Source organism: Pseudophryne corroboree, chromosome 1 (genome assembly GCF_028390025.1).
Source record: "Pseudophryne corroboree isolate aPseCor3 chromosome 1, aPseCor3.hap2, whole genome shotgun sequence".
Lineage (NCBI taxonomy): Eukaryota > Metazoa > Chordata > Amphibia > Anura > Myobatrachidae > Pseudophryne > Pseudophryne corroboree.
In genome coordinates, this window is record NC_086444.1 from 1,027,931,236 (window position 1) to 1,027,955,964 (window position 24,729).

At 46.8% G+C, this 24,729-nt stretch overlaps 1 protein-coding gene across 2 annotated transcripts in view; it reads right to left on the reverse strand.

Moving 5' to 3' along the window:
- Window positions 1-24,729, reverse strand: part of LOC134922766 (cytochrome P450 3A24-like) — a 76,910-nt gene that overhangs the window by 35,899 nt on the left and 16,282 nt on the right. Inside the window, exon 3 of one of the 2 annotated variants that reach the window (XM_063920692.1) lies at window positions 19,618-19,670. The exons of the other annotated variant lie outside the window; for it this stretch is intronic. Coding sequence (XP_063776762.1) covers window positions 19,618-19,670 — 53 coding nt within the window. The remainder of the gene's footprint in view (window positions 1-19,617; window positions 19,671-24,729) is intronic. 2 annotated transcript variants of the gene reach the window in all.

Genomic DNA, 24,729 nt, shown 5'->3' on the forward strand with positions numbered 1-24,729 from the left:
GCACAGCGCGCGCCTCTCCTGTGTCCCTCCTGCATCATCTCCGGCGGCCGCGGGTCTAATAGAGAAAGTGCCGGTTCGTGAGCCAATCAGAGTTCACGAACGGCACTTCGTTTATTAGACCCGCGGCCGCCGGAGATGATGCAGGAGGGACACAGGAGAGGCGCGCTGTGCCCTCCGTGTCCCTCCAACGGGGAGCGGTGGCGGAGGGGGCATATATGGCACTGGGGGGGAATATCTGGCACTGGGGGCATATGTGGCACTGGGGGGGGTGGGGAAATCTGGCACTTGGAGCATATCTGGCACTGGGGGGGTGCATATCTGGCACTGGGGGCATATGTGGCACTGGGGGGGGATCTGGCACTGGGAGCATATCTGGCACTGGGGGTGTGAATATCTGGCACTGGGGGCATATGTGGCACTGGGGGGCATGGGGGAATCTGGCACTGGGAGCATATCTGGCACTGGGAGGGGAATATGTGGCACTGGGGGCATATGTGGCACTGGGGGGAATATCTGCCACTGGAGGCATATGTGGCACTGGGGGGGGGGGAAATCTGGCACTGGGAGCATATCTGGCACTGGGGGGGAATATCTGGCACTGGGGGCATATGTGGCACTGGGGGGGGGGATATCTGGCACTGGGGTCATATGTGGCACTGAGGGGGAATATCTGGCACTGGGGGCATATGTGGCACTGGGGGGGTATATGTGTACCTGGCACATAGGGGGGGGCTATATTGTGCACTGGGGTCATGTGAGTACCTGGCACCGTGGGGTAATATCTGGCACTGGGGACATATGTGGCACTGGGAGCACAGCCCTAGCAACAAGCACTACCCCCTAGCAACGAGCATGACACCCAGTGCATGAAACCCCTGGCAACGAGCATGACACCCAGTGCATGAAACCCCTGGCAACGAGCATGACACCCAGTGCATGAAACCCCTGGCAACGAGCATGACACCCAGTGCATGATACCCCTGGCAACGAGCATGACACCCTGAGCATGAAAACCCCTGGCACCGTGCATGGAACCAAGAGCATGAAACCCCTAGCAACAAGCATGACACCCAGTGCATGAAACCCCTGGCAACGAGCATGACACCCAGTGCATGAAACCCCTGGCAACGAGCAGGTAATTTAAAAGTAATTAGAAGCCTTACTGTAGGACTTAATGTGTAATGGGCATTACGGTGTGTGGCATAATGTATCACGGACATTGCGTTGTGTGTCATAATGTGTCACAGGCATTACGGTGTGTGGCATACTATATCACGGGCATTGTGGTATGTGGTATAATGTCTCAGGGTCATTGCAGTGTGGCATAATGTATAACGGGCATTGCGGTGTGTGGCATAGGGTATAACGGGCATTGCGGTATGTGTCAGGCATTACGGTGTGTTGTATACTATATCACGGGCATTGTGGTATGTGGTATAATGTATCAGGGGCATTGCAGTGTGTAGCATAATGTATAACGGGCATTGCGATTCCTGTCATAATGTGTCAGGCATTACGGTGTGTTGTATACTATATCATGGGCATTGTGGTATGTGGTATAATGTATCAGGGGCATTGCAGTGTGTAGCATAATGTATAACGGGCATTGCGATTCCTGTCATAATGTGTCGGGGGCATTACGGTGTGTGGCATAATGTGTCGGGGGCATTATGGTGTGTGCATATCGTGTCATGTGCATTATTGTGTGTGGCATAATGTCTAAGGGCCATTGCAGTATGTGGCATAATGTATACTGGGCATTACTATAAGGAGGAAAAATTACAAATAATGTAAGGGGCATGAATCAGGATTATTTTTCTTTCCCGTGGTGGCTAACGTCTGGGCGTGCAGGTTGGAAAACTGGGGTATAACGTAGTCTTTTCATGCAATGCCACGCCCCTTTGTGAAGCCACGCCCATCCCAACGAAGCCACACACCCTATTTTGTGGCGCGCGCGCGCCACATTTATCCCTTTACTAGTGTCAATTATGGGGGATGGGGGGAATGCGCTCCATTATAACCAATGGTGGGAACTTTGTGTTCAGCGGTGAGGTTACTTTCGGTCAACCGCTGACCACAAAGTTCCCACCATTGGTTACAATGGAGCGCATAGGCGCTACATTGTAACACTGCCGGGTGCTGCCTGTCATACAGTACAGGAGCACACAGCCAATCAGGAGGGTGCCACAATGTGGCGCTCCCTGATTGGCTGATGGAACCCTCTTAGACATCAGTCAGAGGGGGTTTCTGGCATTCGGGGACAGGGGTCCCATGTGAAAACATGGGTCCCCTTTCAGTTCGTGGTCGGGCGTCCGTTTTTTTATTTTTACAAGTACGCGGATTACAAATGGATTACCCGAGGAGCCCTCTACACTGGATTTGGTGAGTATAATTTTTTCAACAGGTACACCATGGATTCTACACGGAGAAGAGGACCGACCCTCGTGTGAACATAAGGTAAGTATGTGTATATGGTGGTGTGTATGTATGTATTAAAGTTATACTTTCAAGGTGTGTGTGTTATGTCTTTATTGGGGTATTTTTTTAGTAGTAGTACTACAGGTACCAGCGGGCCCGGTTTACCTCCGCATGCTGGTAGCTTGTGGTTGCGGACTAAAAACAATATTCATCACTTTCAACAAAGGCTATCAGCCCCCCATCCGCAGCCCTTGGATGGGGGGAGACAGCCTCGGGCTTCACGCCTGGCCCTTGGGTGGCTGGAGGGGGGGGACCCCTTGATTGAAGGGGTTCCCACTCCTCCAGGGTACCCCGGCCAGGGGTGACTAGTTGGGTATTTAATGCCACGGCCGCAGGGCGCTGTATAAAAGTGACCCCCGGCTGTGGCATTATCTGTCCAGCTAGTGGAGCCCGGTGCTGGTTTCAAAAATACGGGGGACCCCTACGCTTTTTGCCCCCCGTATTTTTGGAACCAGGACCAGGCGCAGAGCCCGGTGCTGGTTGTTTAAATATGGGGGAACCCCTGTCAATTTTTCCCCCATATTTTTGCAACCAGGACCGGCTCAAAGAGCCCGAGGCTGGTTTGGCTTAGGAGGGGGGACCCCACGCAATTTATTTTTTAAAGTTTAAACATTTTTTTTTTTTTTTCTATAAGGTGCACAATGAAGCCCAGCACGGATCTCTCAGATCTGGCCGAGATTCATTGTATTAAAGTCGGCAGTGTTTTACAAGTCACTCACGTAAAACACTGCCTAAAAAAACGAATGACATCAACATCGGAAAAACCGAAAATGCAGAATACGACAGCTTAGTAAATTAGTCGTAATAAATTCAAAAAGTTGCATATTTACACTTTCGATGTCATTCGTGATTGAACTTTGACCTCAAACGGAAAAATACGAATGTTAGTAAATTTACCCCTTGGACTTAAAAGACCAGGGGACCGACAGGCACTGTGTCAAGCCGTAATCCGGTACGCAATATTATTCTTGCATGTGACGAAAACTATACTAAAGGATACTACACTATAGGCGCTCTGCTGTTTCTTCCTCTATTTACAGATTTCCTTTTGGGCTACGCATACCTAGTGGCACATTTTGAAGAATTGAGCAGCAACCCGATAAAACGGGGAGAGTGTGGACTGTTGGTTAATCAAACCTTGAACTAGTTGAAAAAACTTATTTACTGGACTGGTCATTTGACCAATTTATTTCTGACTGCAGGTTGCACTTTTACAGTGAGGTATTATGCATAAATTTGACAATCGCACTGATTCACTCATTTATAATATATATATATATATATATATATATATATATATATATACATATATACACACACACACACAGGTTGAGTATCCCTTATCCAAAATGCTTGGGACCAGAGGAATTTTGGATATCGTTTTTTTCCGTATTTTGGAATAATTGCATACCATAGTGAGATATTATGGTGATGGGACCTAAATCTAAGCACAGAATGCATTTATGTTACATATACACCTTATACACACATATATATATATATATATATATATATATATATATATATATATATATATATATATATATATATATATATATATATATATATATATATATATATATATATATATATATATATATGGGTTGGGTCTGATTTGCTGGCGGTCAGAATACCAATCGCGGCACTTGCCTTTCCCCAATATAAGAGTTCGGCACTCACGGGTCTTGTAACATTGGTGTAACCACTCACAAAGTTAGCATTTTGTATGTCCTCACAAAGTGTAATTAAATTCAAATAAAATGTTAACAGAGCTGGAATGCTAACTTTTTGAGCGGTTACACCAATGATACAAGACCCATGAGTGCTGAACTCTTTCTCTCTTCTACTTGAAAACCCTAGGCCGGCACCTGGGCACCTTACTGATTCTCTACTGGCGTGCCAGCCACCAGCGTTGTGTGTGTGTGTGTGTGTGTGTGTGTGTATATATATATATATATATATATATATATATATATAAATGCAGGAATGGTTGTGCAATCAATGTCCTTAAAACACACACACACACACACACACACACACACACACACAACGCTGGTGGCTGGCATGCCAGTAGAGAATCATTAAGGTGCCCAGGTGCCGACCTAGGGTTATATACACATATGGGTTGGGTCTGATATGCTGGCGGTCAGAATATCAATCGCGGCACTTACCTTTCCCCAATGCCCGCCTAACTCTTCCTTCCCACAGTCTAAAGCTAACCCTCCCCCACCCCTGCAGCCTAACCCTAATCCTCCCTGGGTGGTGCCAAAATCTAACCTCCCCTTCCTGCAGCCTAAACCTAATCCTCCACCTCCACCGCAGCCTAACCATAACCCTCCCCAGGGGTTCCTAAACCTAACCCCCCCTCCCCACAGACTAACCCTAACCTAGACCCCCCCCCCCCACCCCCTCTTCCTGCGACTTAACCCTCCGGTGGTCCGGCAAACATTCGTTGGGGATTCAAGCAACATCGGGATTCTGGCATCAGTGTTGACTGCTGGGATCCCGACCACCAGGATCCAGGCCTGATCCCATACATATGTGTATGTATGTATGTATGTATGTATGTCTGTACGTATGTGTGTGTATATATATATTAGTGATGTGCACCGGAAATTTTTCGGGTTTTGGGTTCGGTTCCGCGGCCGTGTTTTTGGTTCGAACGCGTTTTGGCAAAACCTCACCGAATTTTTTTGGTCGGATTCGGTTGTGTTTTGGATTCGGGTGTTTTTTTTTTAAAAAAACCCTAAAAAACAGCTTAAATTATAGAATATGGGGGTCATTTTGATCCCATAGTATTATTAACCTCAATAACCATAATTTCCACTCATTTCCAGTCTATTCTGAACACCTCACACCTCACAATATTATTTTTAGTCCTAAAATTTGCACCGAGGTCGCTGGATGGCTAAGCTAAGCGACACAAGTGGCCGACACAAACACCTGGCCCATCTAGGAGTGGCACTGCAGTGTCACGCAGGATGGCCCTTCAAAAAAATACTCCCCAAACAGCACATGACGCAAAGAAAAAAAGAGGCGCAATGAGGTAGCTGTGTGACGACTAAGCTAAGTGACCCTAGTGGCTGACACAAACACCTGGCCCATCTAGGAGTGGCACTGCAGTGTCAGGCAGGATGGCCCTTCCAAAAAATACTCCCCAAACAGCACATGACGCAAAGAAAAAAAGAGGCGCACTTGCAGGGGACGTGCAAATGGTGGAAGGCGCAAGCTCTTCCCATCCAGTGTTGGGAAGGTCAGGCATCGCAACCGACACAATTGGACTCTCCTTGGGGATTTGTGATTTCGAAGAACGCACAGTTCTTTGCTGTGCTTTTGCCGCAAGTCTTTTCTTTTTTCTAGCGAGAGGATGAGTGCTTCCATCCTCATGTGAAGCTGAACCACTAGCCATGAACATAGGCCAGGGCCTCAGCCGTTCCTTGCCACTCCGTGTCGTAAATGGCATATTGGCAAGTTTACGCTTCTCCTCAGACGCTTTTAATTTTGATTTTTGGGTCATTTTACTGATCTTTTGTGTTTTGGATTTTACATGCTCTGTACTATGACATTGGGCATCGGCCTTGGCAGACGACGTTGATGGCATTTCATCGTCTCGGTCATGACTAGTGGCAGCAGCTTCAGCACGAGGTGGAAGTGGATCTTGATCTTTCCCTATTTTTTTAACCTCCACATTTTTGTTCTCCATATTTTAATGCGCACAACTAAAAGCCACCACAGGTATACAATGTAGATGGATGGATAGTATAGTATTATATTACGTATGGACGACGAGTGCACTGACGACACAGAGGTAGGTACAGCCGTGGCCTACCGTACTGCTTATATATATAATATACTGTATAACGGACCTGGTGGACACTGTCAGCAGACTGCTAAACTAGTATGAAGGAAAAAAAAACCACCACAGGTATACAATGTAGATGGATGGATAGTATAGTATTTTATTACTTATGGACGACGAGTGCACTGACGACACAGAGGTAGGTACAGCCGTGGCCTACCGTACTGCTTATATATATAATATACTGTATAACGGACCTGGTGGACACTGTCAGCAGACTGCTAAACTAGTATGAAGGAAAAAAAACCCACCACAGGTATACAATGTAGATGGATGGATAGTATAGTATTATATTTTATAGTATTATATTACTTATGGACGACGAGTGCACTGACGACACAGAGGTAGGTACAGCCGTGGCCTACCGTACTGCTTATATATATAATATACTGTATATAACGGACCTGGTGGACACTGTCAGCAGACTGCTAAACTAGTATGAAGAAAAAAAAAACCACCACAGGTATACAATGTAGATGGATGGATAGTATAGTATTATATTACTTATGGACGACGAGTGCACTGACGACACAGAGGTAGGTACAGCCGTGGCCTACCGTACTGCTTATATATATATAATATACTGTATATAACGGACCTGGTGGACACTGTCAGCAGACTGCTAAACTAGTATGAAGGAAAAAAAAACCACCACAGGTATACAATGTAGATGGATGGATAGTATAGTATTATATTACTTATGGACGACGAGTGCACTGACGACACAGAGGTAGGTACAGCCGTGGCCTACCGTACTGCTATATATATATATATATATATATATATATATATATATATATAAAATATACTGTATAATAATAACGGACCTGGTGGACACTGTCAGCAGACTGCTAAACTAGTATGAAGAAAAAAAAAGCCACCACAGGAGTGTTTTTCAGGCAGACAAACGTATACTGGACTGGTGGTCACTGTCAGCAAAACTGTGCACTGTACTCCTGCTTTAACTGCTCCCCAGTCCCCACAATTAGGCAGTGTGAGCAGTGCACTCAGCACAGATATATCATGCAGCAGTGCAGCACACTGAGCACAGATATGGTGGAGCGTTTTTTTCAGGCAGAGAAACAAAGGATTAAACTCACTGGTGGTAAACCCTGCACTGTACTCCCTAACAGCTGCTCCCCGTCCCCAATCCTCCCCACAATTATAAGTCACTCAGTTTACTCTTTTCTTTTCTAATATAACGGAGAGGACGCCAGCCACGTCCTCTCCCTAACAATCTCAATGCACGTGTGAAAATGGCGGCGACGCGCGGCTCCTTATATAGAATCCGAATCTCGCGAGAATCCGACAGCGGGATGATGACGTTCGGGCGCGCTCGGGTTAACCGAGCAAGGCGGGAGGATCCGAGTCGCTCGGACCCGTGTAAAAAAAAGGTGAAGTTCGGGCGGGTTCGGATCCCGAGGATCCGAACCCGCTCATCACTAATATAATAAGAATTTACTTACCGATAATTCTATTTCTCGGAATCCGTAGTGGATGCTGGGGTTCCTGAAAGGACCATGGGGGATAGCGGCTCCGCAGGAGACAGGGCACAAAAAGTAAAGCTTTAGGATCAGGTGGTGTGCACTGGCTCCTCCCCCCCATAACCCTCCTTCAAGCCTCAGTTAGGTACTGTGCCCGGACGAGCGTACACAATAAGGAAGGATTTATGAATCCCGGGTAAGACTCATACCAGCCACACCAATCACACTGTACAACCTGTGATCTGAACCCAGTTAACAGTATGATAACAGCGGAGCCTCTGAAAAGATGGCTCACAACAATAATAACCCGATTTTTGTAACTATGTACAAGTAATGCAGATAATCCGCACTTGGGATGGGCGCCCAGCATCCACTACGGACTCCGAGAAATAGAATTATCGGTAAGTAAATTCTTATTTTCTCTATCGTCCTAGTGGATGCTGGGGTTCCTGAAAGGACCATGGGGATTATACCAAAGCTCCCAAACGGGCGGGAGAGTGCGGATGACTCTGCAGCACCGAATGAGAGAACTCCAGGTCCTCCTTAGCCAGGGTATCAAATTTGTAGGATTTTACAAACGTGTTTGCCCCTGACTAAATAGCCGCTCGGCAAAGTTGTAAAGCCGAGACCCCTCGGGCAGCCGCCCAAGATGAGCCCACCTTCCTTGTGGAATGGGCATTTACATATTTTGGCTGTGGCAGGCCTGCCACAGAATGTGCAAGCTGAATTGTATTACACATCCAACTAGCAAAAGTCTGCTTAAAAGCAAGAGCACCCAGTTTGTTGGGTGCATACAGGATAACAGCAAGTCAGTTTTCCTGACTCCAGCCGTCCTGGAACCTATATTTTCAGGGCCCTGACCACATCTAGCAACTTGGAGTCCTCCAAGTCCCTAGTAGGCGCAAGACACCACAATAAGCTGGTTCAGGTGAAACACTGACACCACCTTAGGGAGAGAACTGGGGACGAGTCCGCAGCTCTGCCCTGTCCGAATGGACAAACAGATATGGGCTTTTTGAGAAAAAAAACACCAATTTGACACTCGCCTGGTCCAGGCCAGGTCCAAGAGCATGTTCACTTTTCATGTGAGATGCTTCAAATCCACAGATTTGACTGGTTTTAAACCAATGTGTTTTGAGGAATCCCAGAACTACGTTGAGATCCCACAGTGCCACTGGAGGCACAAAAGGGGGTTGTATATGCAATACTCCCTTGACAAACTTCTGGACTTCAGGAACTGAAGCCAATTCTTTCTGGAAGAAAAATCGACAGGGCCGAAATTTGAACCTTAATGGACCCCAATTTGAGGCCCATAGACACTCCTGTTTGCAAGAAATGCAGGAATCGACCGAGTTGAAATTTCTTCGTGGGGCCTTCCTGGCCTCACAACACGCAACATATTTTCGCCACATGTGGTGATAATGTTGTGCGGTCACCTCCTTTCTGGCTTTGACCAGGGTAGGAATGACCTCTTCCTGAATGCCTTTTCCCTTAGGATCCGGCGTTCCACCGCCATGCCGTCAAACGCAGCTGCGGTAAGTCTTGGAACAGACATGGTACTTGCTGAAACAAGTCCCTTCTTAGCGGCAGAGGCCATAAGTCCTCTGTGAGCATCTCTTGAAGTTCCGGGTACCAAGTCCTTCTTGGCCAATCCGGAGCCATGAGTATAGTTCTTACTCCTCTACGTCTTATAATTCTCAGTACCTTAGGTATGAAAAGCAGAGGATGGAACACATACACCGACTGGTACACCCACGGTGTTACCAGAACGTCCACAGCTATTGCCTGAGGGTCTCTTAACCTGGCGCAATACCTGTCCCGTTTTTTTGTTCAGACGGGACGCCATCATGTCCACCTTTGGTAATTCCCAACGGTTTACAATTATGTGGAAAACTTCCCCATGAAGTTCCCACTCTGCCGGGTGGAGGTCGTGCCTACTGAGGAAGTCTGCTTCCCAGTTTCCATTCCCGGAATGAAACACTGCTGACAGTGCTATCACATGATTTTCCGCCCAGCGAAAAGTCCTTGCAGTTTTTGCCACTGCCCTCCTGCTTCTTGTGCCGCCCTGTCTATTTACGTGGGCGACTGCCGTGATGTTTTATCCCACTGGATCAATACCGGCTGACCTTGAAGCAGAGGTCTTGCTAAGCTTAGAGCATTATAAATTTACCCTTAGCTATATTTATGTGGAGAAAAATCTCCAGACTTGATCACACTCCCTGGAAATTTTTTCCTTGTGTGACTGCTCCCCAGCCTCTCGGGCTGGCCTCCGTGGTCACCAACATCCAAAACTGAATGCCGAATCTGCGGCCCTCTAGAAGATGAGCACTCTGTAACCACCACAGGAGAGACACCCTTGTCCTTGGATATAGGGTTATCCGCTGATGCATCTGAAGATGCGATCCGGACCATTTGTCCAGCAGATCCCACTGAAAAGTTCTTGCATGAAATCTGCCGACTGGAATTGCTTCGAAGGAAGTCACCATTTTTTTTACCATGGCCCTTGTGCAATGATGCACTGATTTTAGGAGGTTCCTGACTAGCTCGGATAACTCCCTGGCTTTCTCTTCCGGGAGAAACACCTTTTTCTGGACTGTGTCCAGAATCATCCCTAAGCACAGGAGACTTGTTGTCGGGATCAGCTGCGATTTTGGAATATTTAGAATCCACCCCTGCTGTTGTAACAGTATCCGAGATAGTGCTACTCCGACCTCCAACTGTTCCCTGGACTTTGCCCTTATCAGGAGATCGTCCAAGTAAGGGATAATTAAGACGCCTTTTCTTCGAAGAAGAACCATCATTTCGGCCATTACCTTGGTAAAGACCCGGGGTGCCGTAGACAATCCAAACGGCAGCGTCTGAAACTGATAGTGACAGTTCTGTACCACGAACCTGAGGTACCCTTAGTGATAAGGGCAAATTTGGGACATGGAGGTAAGCATCCCTGATGTCTCGGGACACCAGATAGTCCCCTTCTTCCCGGTTCGTTATCACTGCTCTGAGTGACTCCATCTTGATTTGAACCTTTGTAAGTGTTCAAATTTTTTTAGATTTAGAATAGGTCTCACCTAGCCTTCTGGCTTCAGTACCACAATATAGTGTGGAATAATACCCCCTTTTCTTGTTGTAGGAAGGGTAATTTAATTATCACCTGCTGGGAATACAGCTCGTGAATTTTTTCCCATACTGCCTCCTTGTCGGAGGGAGACCTTGGTAAAGCAGACTTCAGGAGCCTGCGCAGGGGAAACGTCTCGACATTCCAAACTGTACCCCTGGGATACTACTTGTAGGATCCAGGGGTCCTGTACGGTCTCAGCGTCATGCTGAGAGCTTGTCAGAAGCGGTGGAACGCTTCTGTTCCTGGGAATGGGCTGCCTGCTGCAGTCTTCTTCCCTTTCCTCTATCCCTGGGCAGATATGACTCTTATAGGGACGAAAGGACTGAAGCTGAAAAGACGGTGTCTTTTTCCGCAGAGATGTGACTTAGGGTAAAAACGGTGGATTTTCCAGCAGTTGCCGTGGCCACCAGGTCCGATGGACCGACCCCAAATAACTCCTCTTCCTTTATACGGCAATACACCTTTGTGCCGTTTGGAATCTGCATCACCTGACCACTGTCGTGTCCATAAACATCTTCTGGCAGATATGGACATCGCACTTACTCTTGATGCCAGAGTGCAAATATCCCTCTGTGCATCTCGCATATATAGAAATACATCCTTTAAATGCTCTATAGTTAATAAAATACTGTCCCTGTCAAGGGTATCAATATTTTTAGTCAGGGAATCCGACCAAGCCACCCCAGCTCTGCACATCCAGGCTGAGGCGATCGCTGGTCGCAGTATAACACCAGTATGTGTGTATATACTTTTTATGATATTTTTCAGCCTCCTGTCAGCTGGCTCCTTGAGGACGGCCCTATCTATAGACGGTACCGCCACTTGTTCTGATAAGCGTGTGAGCGCCTTATCCACCCTAAGGGGTGTTTCCCAACGCGCCCTAACTTCTGGCGGGAAAGGGTATACCGCCCATATTTTCTATCGGGAGGAACCCACGCATCATCACACACTTCATTTAATTTATCTGATTCAGGAAAAACTACGGTAGTTTTTTCACATCCCACATAATACCCTCTTTTGTGGTACTTGTAGTATCAGAAATATGTAACACCTCCTTCATTGCCCTTAACGTGTGGCCCTAATAAGGAATACGTTTGTTTATTCACCGTCGACACTGGATTCAGTGTCCCTGTCTGTGTCTGTGTCGACCGACTAAAGTAAACGGGCGTTTTAAAACCCCTGACGGTGTTTTTGAGACGTCTGGACCGGTACTAATTGTTTGTCGGCCGTCTCATGTCGTCAACCGACCTTGGCGCGTGTTGACATTATCACGTAATTCCCTAAATAAGCCATCCATTCCGGTGTCGACTCCCTAGAGAGTGACATCACCATTACAGGCAATTGCTCCGCCTCCTCACCAACATCGTCCTCATACATGTCGACACACACGTACCGACACACAGCACACACACAGGGAATGCTCTGATAGAAGACAGGACCTACTAGCCCTTTGGAGAGACAGAGGGAGAGTTTGCCAGCACACACCAAAAACGCTATAATTATATAGGGACAACCTTATATAAGTGTTTTCCCTTATAGCATCTTTTTTATATATTTCTAACGCCAAATTAGTGCCCCCCCTCTCTGTTTTAACCTTGTTTCTGTAGTGCAGTGCAGGGGAGAGCCTGGGAGCCTTCCCTCCAGCCTTTCTGTGAGGGAAAATGGCGCTGTGTGCTGAGGAGATAGGCCCCGCCCCTTTTTCGGCGGCCTCGTCTCCCGCTCTTAACGGATTCTGGCAGGGGTTAAATATCTCCATATAGCCCCCGGAGGCTATATGTGAGGTATTTTTAGCCAAAAAAGGTTTTCATTTGCCTCCCAGGGCGCCCCCCTCCCAGCGCCCTGCACCCTCAGTGACTGCCGTGTGAAGTGTGCTGAGAGGAAAATGGCGCACAGCTGCAGTGCTGTGCGCTACCTTAAGAAGACTGAGGAGTCTTCTGCCGCCGATTCTGGACCTCTTCTCGTTTCAGCATCTGCAAGGGGGCCGGCGGCGAGGCTCCGGTGACCATCCAGGCTGTACCTGTGATCGTCCCTCTGGAGCTAATGTCCAGTAGCCAAGAAGCCAATCCATCCTGCACGCAGGTGAGTTCACTTCTTCTCCCCTAAGTCCCTCGTTGCAGTGATCCTGTTGCCAGCAGGACTCACTGTAAAATAAAAAACCTAAGCTAAACTTTTCTAAGCAGCTCTTTAGGAGAGCCACCTAGATTGCACCCTTCTCGGCCGGGCACAAAAATCTAACTGAGGCTTGGAGGAGGGTCATGGGGGGGAGGAGCCAGTGCACACCACCTGATCCTAAAGCTTTACTTTTTGTGCCCTGTCTCCTGCGGAGCCGCTATCCCCCATGGTCCTTTCAGGAACCCCAGCATCCACTAGGACGATAGAGAAATATATATATATATATATATATATATGTGTGTGTGTGTGTGTATGTATATGTATATATATGTATATATGTATATGTGTGTGTGTTGTACTGAAGGTAACGGGCGGCACTCCATGGTTTTGCAAGAAATGAAGACAGCTACAACATTTCTTGCAAAACCGTGGAATGCTGCCCATTTCCCTCAGTACCTTGTATGGGAAGGCACCCGGGTATTATAACATTTACGGTATGTGGAGTGACATTCAAATTTTGTTTTGTTTATATATATATATATATATATATATATATATATATATATATATATATATATATATATATATAAAAACATAGAATTTGACGGCAGATAAGAACCACTTGGCCCATCTAGTCTGCCCCTTTTTTATCCTTTAGGTAATCTCAACCCTTTTTGAACCTTAATTCTTTGTAAGGATATTCATATGCCTATCCCAAGCATGTTTAAATTGCTCTACAGTCTTAGCCTCTACCACTTCTGATGGGAGGCTCTTCCACTTGTCCACTACCCTTTCTGTGAAGTAAGTTTTCCTTAAATTTCCCCTGAACCTGCCTCCCTCCAGTTTCAGTGTATGTCCTCGAGTTCTAATACTCCTCTTCCTTTGACGAATGTTTCCCTCCTGAACTTTGTTAAAACCCTTGGTATATTTGAAAGTTTCTATCATGTCCCCCCTTGCCCTCCTCTCCTCCAAACTATACATATTAAGATCTTTTAGCCTTTCCAAGTAAGTTTTGTGATGTAGGCCATGCACCATTTTAGTTGCCCTTCTTTGTACACTCTCTAATGTATTTATATCCTTCTGGAGATATGGTCTCCAGAACTGGGCACAGTATTCAAGATGCGGCCGTACCAATGACCTATACAGTGGCATTATCACTTCTTTTTTCCTGCTACTGATTCCTCTCCCTATGCAACCAAGCATCTGACTTGCCTTTCTCATTGCTTTGTTGCATTGCTTTCCTGCCTTTAAGTCACTTGAAATATTGACTCCTAAATTCCTTTCCTCCTCAGTAGTTTTCATTATAGTACCCTTGATACTATATTTAGACTTTGGGTTTTTGAGACCCAAGTGCATGATTTTGAATTTTTTAGCATTAAACTGTAGTTGCCACGTTCTTGACCATTTCTTAAGCCTAGCTAGGTCATCAATCATTTGTTTTACCCCTCCCGGTGTATCTACCCTGTTGCAAATCTTTGTATCAACTGCAAAAAGGCATACTTTCCCTTTAATACCATTTGCAATGTCACCAACAAAGTTATTAAAGAGAACTGGTCCAAGTACAGATCCCTGGGGTACTCCACTGGTAACATTTCCTTCCAAAGATTGCACTCCATTTACTACTACTGTCTGTTTCCTATCCTGCAACCAGGTTCTTATCCATTTAACTGTTTTGTAATCCACCCCGATTCTTTCAAGTTTATTTAGCAGTCTGCGATGTGGGACAGTGTCAAATGCCTTGCTAAAGTCTAGATATGCTACATCTACAGCTCCCCCTTGATCTATTATTTTCATCACAGAGTCAAAAAAGTCAATAAGATTTGTTTGGCATGATCTCCCACCAGTAAATCCATGCTATTTTGGATCCTGTAAGTTGTTTGATTTAAGATATTCCACTACTCACTCTTTTAATAGTTTTTCCATTACTTTCCCTACTACCGATGTAAGGCTTACTGGTCTGTAGTTACTTGCTTCTTCCTTGCTTCCACTTTTGTACAGTGGAACTACATTTGCTCTTTTCCAGTCCTCTGGAATGGCACCTGTATTTAGTGACTGGTTAAATAATTCTGTTAATGGTGCCACCAGCACATCTTTTAGCTCTTTTAGTATCCTTGGGTGTATCCCATCTGGCCCCATTGATTTTTCCACTTTCAGTTTTGAAAGTTCTGTTAAAACCTTCTCTTCTGTAAATGTAGTTTAATCTACCTTATTTTTATGAATGTCATTGCAGCTTAACTGTGGCCCCTTCCCTTCTCCTTCTGTAGTAAATATGGAGCAAAAATAATGATTTAGGTGATCTGCTATTGCCTTGTCTCCCTCCACCAAATTCTCACTCTCACACACGTGAGATGCGGCACTCTCGGCTGATTCAAATAAGACAATACCACGGATACCGTATCAACGTTTCAATTCAATACAAAGGATTTTCGTATCCTGATGACAATTCTGTTGAATTGAAACGTTGATACGGTATCCGTGGTATTGTGTCTTATTTGAATCAGCCGAGAGTGCAGCATCTCATGTGTATATATCATTGCTGTTCAGCCGATGAGGGTACCGGGCGACAAGATGCTGGTTATGTGAGTGCCGGTCCACAACTAATGTGTGTTTGTGTGTGTGTGTATATATATATATATATATATATATATATGTATATATATATATATATATATATATATATATATATAAAAACATATACACAATTCAGAGCCTAATTTCCAATTTAATGTATAACTTTAAATAAAAACATCAATATAGCCTAACTTACCAACCATACAGGGTGAGTGCTTGAATGTTGCTCTGTACCCTGCCCCAGCACAAATCCCCACGCAGCTGGAGAACTTCCTTCTTCCAGCCTGCGTGCTCAGCCAGTCACTGAGCCGCAGGCTGCAGCTTGACTTCCTGTTGGGCGGCTGAGCCGTTGCTCAGCATACTGCCCAGTCAGCTCTGCAGCCGCAGCGCTGGCGGCTGTGATGAGCGGCGGCTGGCGGGCTGGAGGCAGTGAGGAGGGGAGCACAGCGCACTGCCGCAGATCAGATCTGATTAGAAATCCGATCTCCAGCGGGGGGCCCTTTCAGTTAGGGGGGGCCCGGGGTACTTACCCCCGGAACCCCCCCCCCCCCCTTAATCCGGCTCTGGGCAGGGGGGGGTTTCTAGGTACTTGGAAACCCCCCCTGCATGCTAGGTGGTCTGTGTGTTTCCAGTCTAGAAAAAGGGGTGGGGCTTACCGGCGCTGAGGGGCGGGGCTATACAGGGCCATGGCCATGCTGCAGAGGAAGACAGAAAAAAGTGAAACTGCTACAGAATACAGAGGCGGCCAGCCAGATGGTGAGTTGAGGGAGAGTGAGTGAGAAAGTGTGTGTGTGTGTGTATCTACAGAATGTGTGTATTTGTACTGTATGTGTGTAATGTATGTACAGTATGTGTGTATATGTATGTATATGTGGTGTTTGTGTGACTGTGCAGCATAATGTGTGTAAGCGTCACTGCTACAGGGTGCGTTACTTGTGTAAGTGTCACTGGTACAGGGGGCGTTGCGTGTGTAAGCATCACTGCTGTAGGGGTTGTTACGTGTGTAAGCATCACTGGTACGGGGGGGCGTTATGTGTGTAAGCGTCACTGGTACAGGGGGTGTTATGTGTGTAAGCGTCACTGGTACATTGGGCGTTACGTGTTTAAGCGGTACTGATACAGGGAGCGTTACGTGTGTAAGCGGCACTGGTACAGGCGGTGTTATGTGTGTAAGCGTCACTGCTACAGGGGGCGTTACGTGTGTAAGCGGCACTGCTACAGGGTGCGTTACATGTGTAAGCGTCACTGGTACAGGGGGAGTTGCGTGTGTAAGCGTCACTGGTACAGGGGGTGTTGCGTGTGTAAGCGTCACTGCTGCAGGGGGCGTTGCGTGTGTAAGCATCACTGGTACAGGGGGCGTTATGTGTGTAAGCATCATTGGTACAGGGGGTGTTACGCGTGTAAGCGTCACTTGTACAGGGGACGTTATGTGTGTAAGCGTCAATGGTACAGGGGGCGTTACGTGTGTAAAAGTCACTGCTACGGGGGGCGTTACGTGTGTAAGCGTCACTGCTACGGGGGCGTTACATGTAAGCGTCGCTGGTACAGGGGGCATTACGTGTGTAAGCAGCACTGGTACAGGGGGCGTTACATGTGTAAGTGTCACTGCTGCAGGGGGATTTACGTGTGTAAGTGCCACTACTACAGGGGGAGTTGTGTATAAGTGGCACTACCACAGGGGAGGCGTTACATGTGTAAGTGGCACTACTACAAGGAGCATTATGTGTAAAAGCATTATGTGCAAAAGAAGCCCCCCTGCACACTATAATTAGGTAGTGAGGTGCTACTCTGCTTGAGACTTTATACAATATACAGAGGGAAAAAGATGCAGGTGCACTATCTCACACTAGCTCAACCTGTAATAACCAGAGGCATTTTGCATAATCCTGGCCAGGGCTATGAATTTACCCACCGCACCAAGGTAGCCTCTCATTGGGTAAATCCCTAACACTAACTACAGGGGTTCAGGTCCGGGGGGGCAGGACACTCCAAATCCACCCTTGCGGTGCCCTGGGGTATAACATTTTAGCCATCACTATGGTGTATTATTCTGTACATGTTTAAACAAGGAAGCGCAGAATTAAACATATAATTTTCTTTTATCATTTCGTATTTTTTGGAGTGTTGGATGAACATTCCTTTATGTGTTTTCCTGCTGCAAATCTTTGTTTTTAACAGCGCACATCTTTAACAACAAAAACCCTTTTGTATTTCATCATGTTGTGCCACGAAACTAGCTTCTGATACATAATTAATTATATAAGTAATACAGTAGTAGTTGTCAGAGGTGTAACTCCCAGAGGCAATGGAGACTCATGCCTAAGGGCTCTAAGCAGCGCCGTAACTACGTGTGTGCCAGGTGTGCCTGGCACACAGCGCAGTTGCCCTGAGGGCGCAACGGGCAACGGCTTGTAATGAGTCAAACTGACTCATTACAAGCCGCCTCTGCTGTGTGCGCCACGCCGGAGAAAAGCCGGAGGCAGAGGAGGAGAGCAGCAGCGCCGCAGGCAGCGGAGAAGGAGGAGGAGGGAGGGGGACTGGAGCCGCATCCCAGCATTCACAGGGAAGCGCATCCCAGCATTCACAGCAGCGCCGGGCAGCCAATGTGGATGGAGAGGGAACTGCTGCAGCGGCGCCACTACCATTTACATAGCGCTGCTGCGGCTCCAGTCTCCCTCCATCCTCCTCCTCCTCCCATGCCCGGGATCTGATCATCTGCCAGCACCGAGGAGCCTGACTGCCAGCGGGGAGAGATGGTAAGTATCTCTCTCTCTCTCTCTATTTCTCTATCCTGTCTGCCGCAATGTGTAAAAAGGGGGACGCTGTTTGCCGTAATGTGTAAAAAGGGGTACGCTGTCTGCCGTAATGTGTAAAAAGGGGACGGTGTCTGCCGTAATGTGTAAAAAGGCGGACGCTGTCTGCCATAATGTGTAAAAAGGGGGACGCTGTCTGCCGTAATGTGTAAAAAGGGGGACTCTGGCTGCCGTAATGTGTAAAAAGGGGGACGCTGACTGCCATAATGTGTAAAAAGGGGGATGCTGTCTGCCGTAATGTGTAAAATGGGGGATGCTGGCTGCCGTAATGTGTAAAAAGGGGACGCTGTCTGCCGCAATGTGTAAAAGGGGCTCTACCTTGTGTAGTGGCGCTACTGTGCAGCGTAATTTGAATAATGGAGACTACTCTGCACCGTAGTATGAATTTGTATTATTTTGTGGGCCATGCCCCTACCTTGTATGGGAGGGGGGCGCCAATGCAGTTTCTTGCACACAGCGCTAAAATGCCTAGTTACGGCACTGGCTCTAAGCCCTGAGGGGCACCTGCACTTACAGCAGCACCAGTGTGGCTCACAGCGGGTTCCAATTGTGACCACTGGTCTTCCAATGGAGATTTATTTCTTTATAGCACATTGCGCTTTACTTTTTTATACTAATCCTTAAATATTTTATTATTGTACAATGGGGGTCATTATGAGTTGTTCGCTCGCTTGCAGTTTTTAGCAGCCATGCAAACGCTATGCCACCGCCCACTGGGAGTGCATTTTAGCTTAGCAGAAGTGCGAACGAATGTATCGCAGAGCGGCTACAAAGTTTTTTGTGCAGTTTCAGAGTAGCTCAAAACCTACTCAGCGCTTGCGATCACTGCAGACTGTTCAGTTCCTGTTTTGACGTCACAAACCCACCCAGCGTTCGCCCAGCCACGCCTGCGTTTTTCCTGGCACGCCTGTGCTTTTCCGAACACTCCCTGAAACCAGTCAGTTGACACCCAGAAACGCCCACTTCATGTCAATCACTCTGCGGCCACCAGTGCGACTGAAATGCTTCGCTAGACCCTGTGCAAAACTACATCATTCGTTGTGCCCGTATGACGCGCGTGCGCATGGTGCCGCATACACATATGCAGAACTGCCATTTTTTTAGCCTGATCGCTGCGCTGCGAACAAATGCAGCTAGCGATCAACTTGGAATGACCCCCTATGAACAGAGAAATGAGCTTACCCCCAAATTCTTCCATATTTTTTGAAACATTCCATATCAAATTCAGAGAGGCCCTGGAAAGAACAAGTTTTAAATGAGTAACTGGTTAAAAAACAAAACAAAACAAAAAACAAACAAACAAATGACACACGGTTGAGTAATTCAAAATGGTTCAATCTATAAATTGATACCTATAGGGTCACTTTCAATTAGCTGTGAATATACTGAACAATTTGAAAGGACTTGGGGATTACCTATCAAACAATAATGTGATCCCCCCCCCCCCCCCCCCAACTCCCATGTTGCATGTCACGTGTTTATTGTCATGTGCAGAATAAAACACCTGTACTGTACTTGAGATTCTTTGCGGGTATAAAATATAATAAGGAAAGAGTAGATACTGTAGTACCAATAACAATGGTTAGAGAACACTATTGAAGGGATAGCTAAATCAACAGCGGCAGTAGCTTTGATCAAGGCAATAAGACAATAGTTGAACTGATGGTTATGCAGTATTTATTTACCTAATCCACTATACTGTATGTAAGTATATGTAATTTAACACATAACATAGAACATGACTAAATATTGCTTATATTGGTGAAAATTGCAAAACACAGCATCGAAGTTATGCTCACGGCCACCATGAGGAATTTCAGGCCCGTGATACTAGGTAATTAAAGGGAAGGGGGGGAGCTAATCACCCCTGGTTATGTTTTTTGTAATATCCCTGGCCATGTCCATGTGTGTAAATCCACCAAATTCTATTGAGTACTTCTGTTACTGTATTGTAATGCTAATATTTAAATAGTTTTGTCCTTGTAAAAAACCTTTAATATGAACTCTACATATATAGGGTATATGCACCAATAGTACCCTAACACTGGTAACCCATTATACTTTAACCCAGGAATCCAGGTTGCTTTGATTTAAAGTTCTGTCAAATATTGTACTTTATGGGCCTATATTTAGCACATCTACGATCAGTTTCACAGACATGTGTGGGGACGCCCATCACAGGGCTAGTCCGCCCCGCATATCTGGCTCAGCCCACTCCCCCCCCGCACAGGTACAAAATCAGCGCATGGCGGTGATGCTTTTGTACCTGAGGAGTAGCTCCCTACAGTGTCAGACTGGAGCGTGAAGGGCCCACCGGGGGTCTGCAGTGGTAGGGGCCCATGATTAGAGGTGTGGCCAGCCTCCAAAGGGGGTGTGGCCAGCCATCACTGAGGTTTGGCTAACCATTATAGAGTACCTGGTCTGGACTCCTTGATAATTTATATAGTAATTGATGCTAGTGCATGCATGATAATGTGCCAGATTAATGACAGCAATGCACTGTAGAGAATACATCATAATCCTGTGCAGTATAAGGTAACATATGTATAATATATAATTCAAGTGCACAGTCTAGAACCTGATCCCTAGAGGAGGAGGGCCCCCAGGCAGTGGGGCCTACCGGTGGTTTCCCCTGTACCCCTGTGGGCCAGTCCGAGCCTGGCTCCCTACCAGCACAGCTCCTCGTCACTTCCTTGGTCGCAGCGGTATTCCGACACTGGGAATGAGGACACACGGGTTAGGCTGCGGTGGGGGTTCGGTTTAGGCAGCGGGGACAAGAGGTTAGATTGAGGCACCTACGGGGGTGGTTAGGGTTAGGCAACAAGGGGGTGGTTAGGGTTGGGCTGTGGGTAGGGAGGGTTAAGGGGTTGGGGAGAGCAGAGAACACCCCTTACTCACCTCTATCGGCTTCTCAAACATCGGGATCTCAGCGTCGGTATTACGACCGCGGGGATCCCATGCACCAGCAAATCACACTGATCCCATAGGAACATAGGATTCCTGTAACCTCCTAGTCTGGTATATAATTATTATAATTATTATATCTGCTTCAGTTTATGGATGTAACAAGTAGTAACATGTTTCCTATATGAACATTACTGTTTAGACATTTTGTTGCATAATTCTCCCTGTTCCTACTACCCAATGACAGGTAATAAATACACTGTGCTAAGTACTGCAATCTATACAGAGAAGCTGAAATATTTTAAGCACTATGGGGGTCATTCTGACCTGATCGCTCGCTGCCGTTCATCGCAGCTCAGCGATCAGGTCAGAAGTGCACATGTGCCGGCGCCGCAGTGCGCCGGTGCATGCGTGACAGCCGACGGCTGTCATTCCCTAGCAATCGCCTCTCACTGATTGACAGGAGGAGGTGGTCTCTGGGTGGGAGGGGGGCGGTACGGCGCCATTTGGCTGCCATTTTGTGGGCGCAGTCTGGCCAACGCAGGTGGGGGGCGGGCTGCAGTGGCTGTGTGACATCACACGCAGCTGCTGCGACCAGGGCAGTGACGAGTAGCTCCCAGACAGCCGCAGGAGCTGCGCTGGTCGGGAGTTACTCTTAAAGTACAAAAGCCTGACATGCGGGGCGGACTAGTCCTGTGCTGGGCGTCCCCCGCATGTCAGTGTAAGTCATTGTAGCTGTGCTAAATTTAGCACAGCTACTATCAGGTCGGAATGACCCCCTTAGTTCTTGCACATCTGCTGTTCTTAAAGGTACTGTAATCCTGTACTAAGATAAAATCCTTCATTTATATTCAACACTTATGTGCTCAGGATGCGGTCAGTTTACCTACAATCAAAATCCCGACAGTTAAAATCCCAACAACCATTGACCAACAGTCAAAATCCTGACACGGTCAAAATACCAACATTTAAAATACAAACAATGTCAAAATGACAATATTTAAAATGTCGACAGATCAAAAAGTCGACATGAGTTTTTCTTGATATTTTTAATTGAAACCGACTTGTTTATACTTTACCATCCCAGTGGACCTGGAGGGGTAATATAGTAATGTGCCAAGAGCAGCAAGGCATCTTGCCCAAAGCATGGCGAGCACATTGAGCCATACGAGGGGACACAGTATACTTATATGGCGTCCATATCGACCTATGTCAACATACACACAAAAACAATGAAAAACGTGTGTCGACTTTTTGACCTGTCAACATTTTAAATGTCTGCATTTTGATCTTGTCGTATTTTAAATGTCGGCATATTGACCTTTTCGGTATTTTGACGTCGGTCAATTGTTGTCAGGATTTTGATTGTAGGTATTTCATATTAAACCCATGTGCTCATTGGCTAAAACCCAGTGCTGAAAATAGGGTGGTACGGGGTCATACGGAGTACTATTATGAAATATGGTCATACCACCAGCCCACCCCTGGGGCATGATTTATAAGGGGCATTTTTGTGTGTGGGACATAAAATGGTGTCAGTGGCATAATGTGTGTGGCATAATATGTAATAGGCATTATGGTGTGTGGTATAATATATAAGGCATTACGGTGTGTGGTATAATGTGTAATGGGCATTGCGGTGTTTGGCATAATGTGGCCATGCCCCTATTGTCATGTAGCCACTCCCTTAGTTTTGTGTAACTACGCCCCCTCATGACGCATGGCAATGCCCATTTTTTACTATCAGTACCACTAAGAAAAAATTTCTACTTGCACCATTGCTAAAACCTCCCACACTATTATGTCAAATGAAATTAGATAACACAAGTAAACCATTTTGCTTGGCAAATTAAAAACTTGTGTTAAAACAATATATTTTCTCTAACGTCCTAGTGGATGCTGGGGACTCCGTCAGGACCATGGGGATCAGCGGCTCCGCAGGAGACAGGGCACAAAAAGCAAGCTTTTAGGATCACATGGTGTGTACTGGCTCCTCCCCCTATGACCCTCCTCCAAGCCTCAGTTAGGTTTTTGTGCCCGTCCGAGCAGGGTGCAATCTAGGTGGCTCTCTTAAAGAGTTGCTTAGAAAAAGTTTTTAGGTTCTTTATTTTCAGTGAGTCCTGCTGGCAACAGGCTCACTGCTACGAGGGACTTAGGGGAGAGAAGTGAACTCACCTGCGTGCAGGATGGATTGGCTTCTTAGGCTACTGGACACCATTAGCTCCAGAGGGAGTCGGAACACAGGTCTCGCCCTGGGGTTCGTCCCGGAGCCGCGCCGCCGACCCCCCTTGCAGATGCTGAAGATTGAAGAGGTCCGGAACCAGGCGGCAGAAGACTTTCAGTCTTCATCAGGTAGCGCACAGCACTGCAGCTGTGCGCCATTGTTGTCAGCACACTTCACACAGCGGTCACGGAGGGTGCAGGGCGCGGGGCGCCCTGGGCAGCAATGTATAATACCTGTATGGCGAAAAATACATCACATATAGCCCTTGAGGCTATATGGATGTATTTAACCCCTGCCAGATATCAAACTCCGGAGAAGAAGCCCGCCGAAAAGGGGGCGGGGCCTATTCTCCTCAGCACACAGCGCCATTTTCCCTCACAGAAATGCTGGTGGGAAGGCTCCCATGCTCTCCCCTGCACTGCACTACAGAAACAGGGTTAAAAACAGAGAGGGGGGGGCACTGATTTGGCGATATGAATATATATTAAATGCTATAAGGGAGGAACACTTATATAAAGGTTGTCCCTGTATAATTATAGCGTTTTGGTGTGTGCTGGCAAACTCTCCCTCTGTCTCCCCAAAGGGCTAGTGGGTCCTGTCCTCTATCAGAGCATTCCCTATGTGTGTGCTGTATGTCGGTACGTGTGTGTCGACATGTATGAGGAAAATGTTGGTGAGGAGGCGGAGCAAATTGCCTGTAATGGTGATGTCACTCTCTAGGGAGTCGACACCGGAATGGATGGCTTATTTATGGAATTACGTGATAATGTCAACACGCTGCAAGCCGGTTGACGACATGAGACGGCCGGCGATCAAATTAGTACCTGTCCAGGCGTCTCAAACACCGTCAGGGGCTGTAAAACGCCCATTTACCTCAGTCGGTCGACACAGACCCAGACACGGACACTGATTTCAGTGTCGACGGTGAAAAAACAAACGTATTTTCCTTTAGGGCCACACGTTAAGGGCAATGAAGGAGGTGTTACATATTTCTGATACTACAAGTACCACAAAAAAGGGTATTATGTGGGATGTGAAAAAACTACCTGTAGTTTTTCCTGAATCAGATAAATTAAATGAAGTGTGTGATGATGCGTGGGTTTCCCCCGATAGAAAATTATTGGCGGTATACCCTTTCCCGCCAGAAGTTAGGGCGCGTTGGGAAA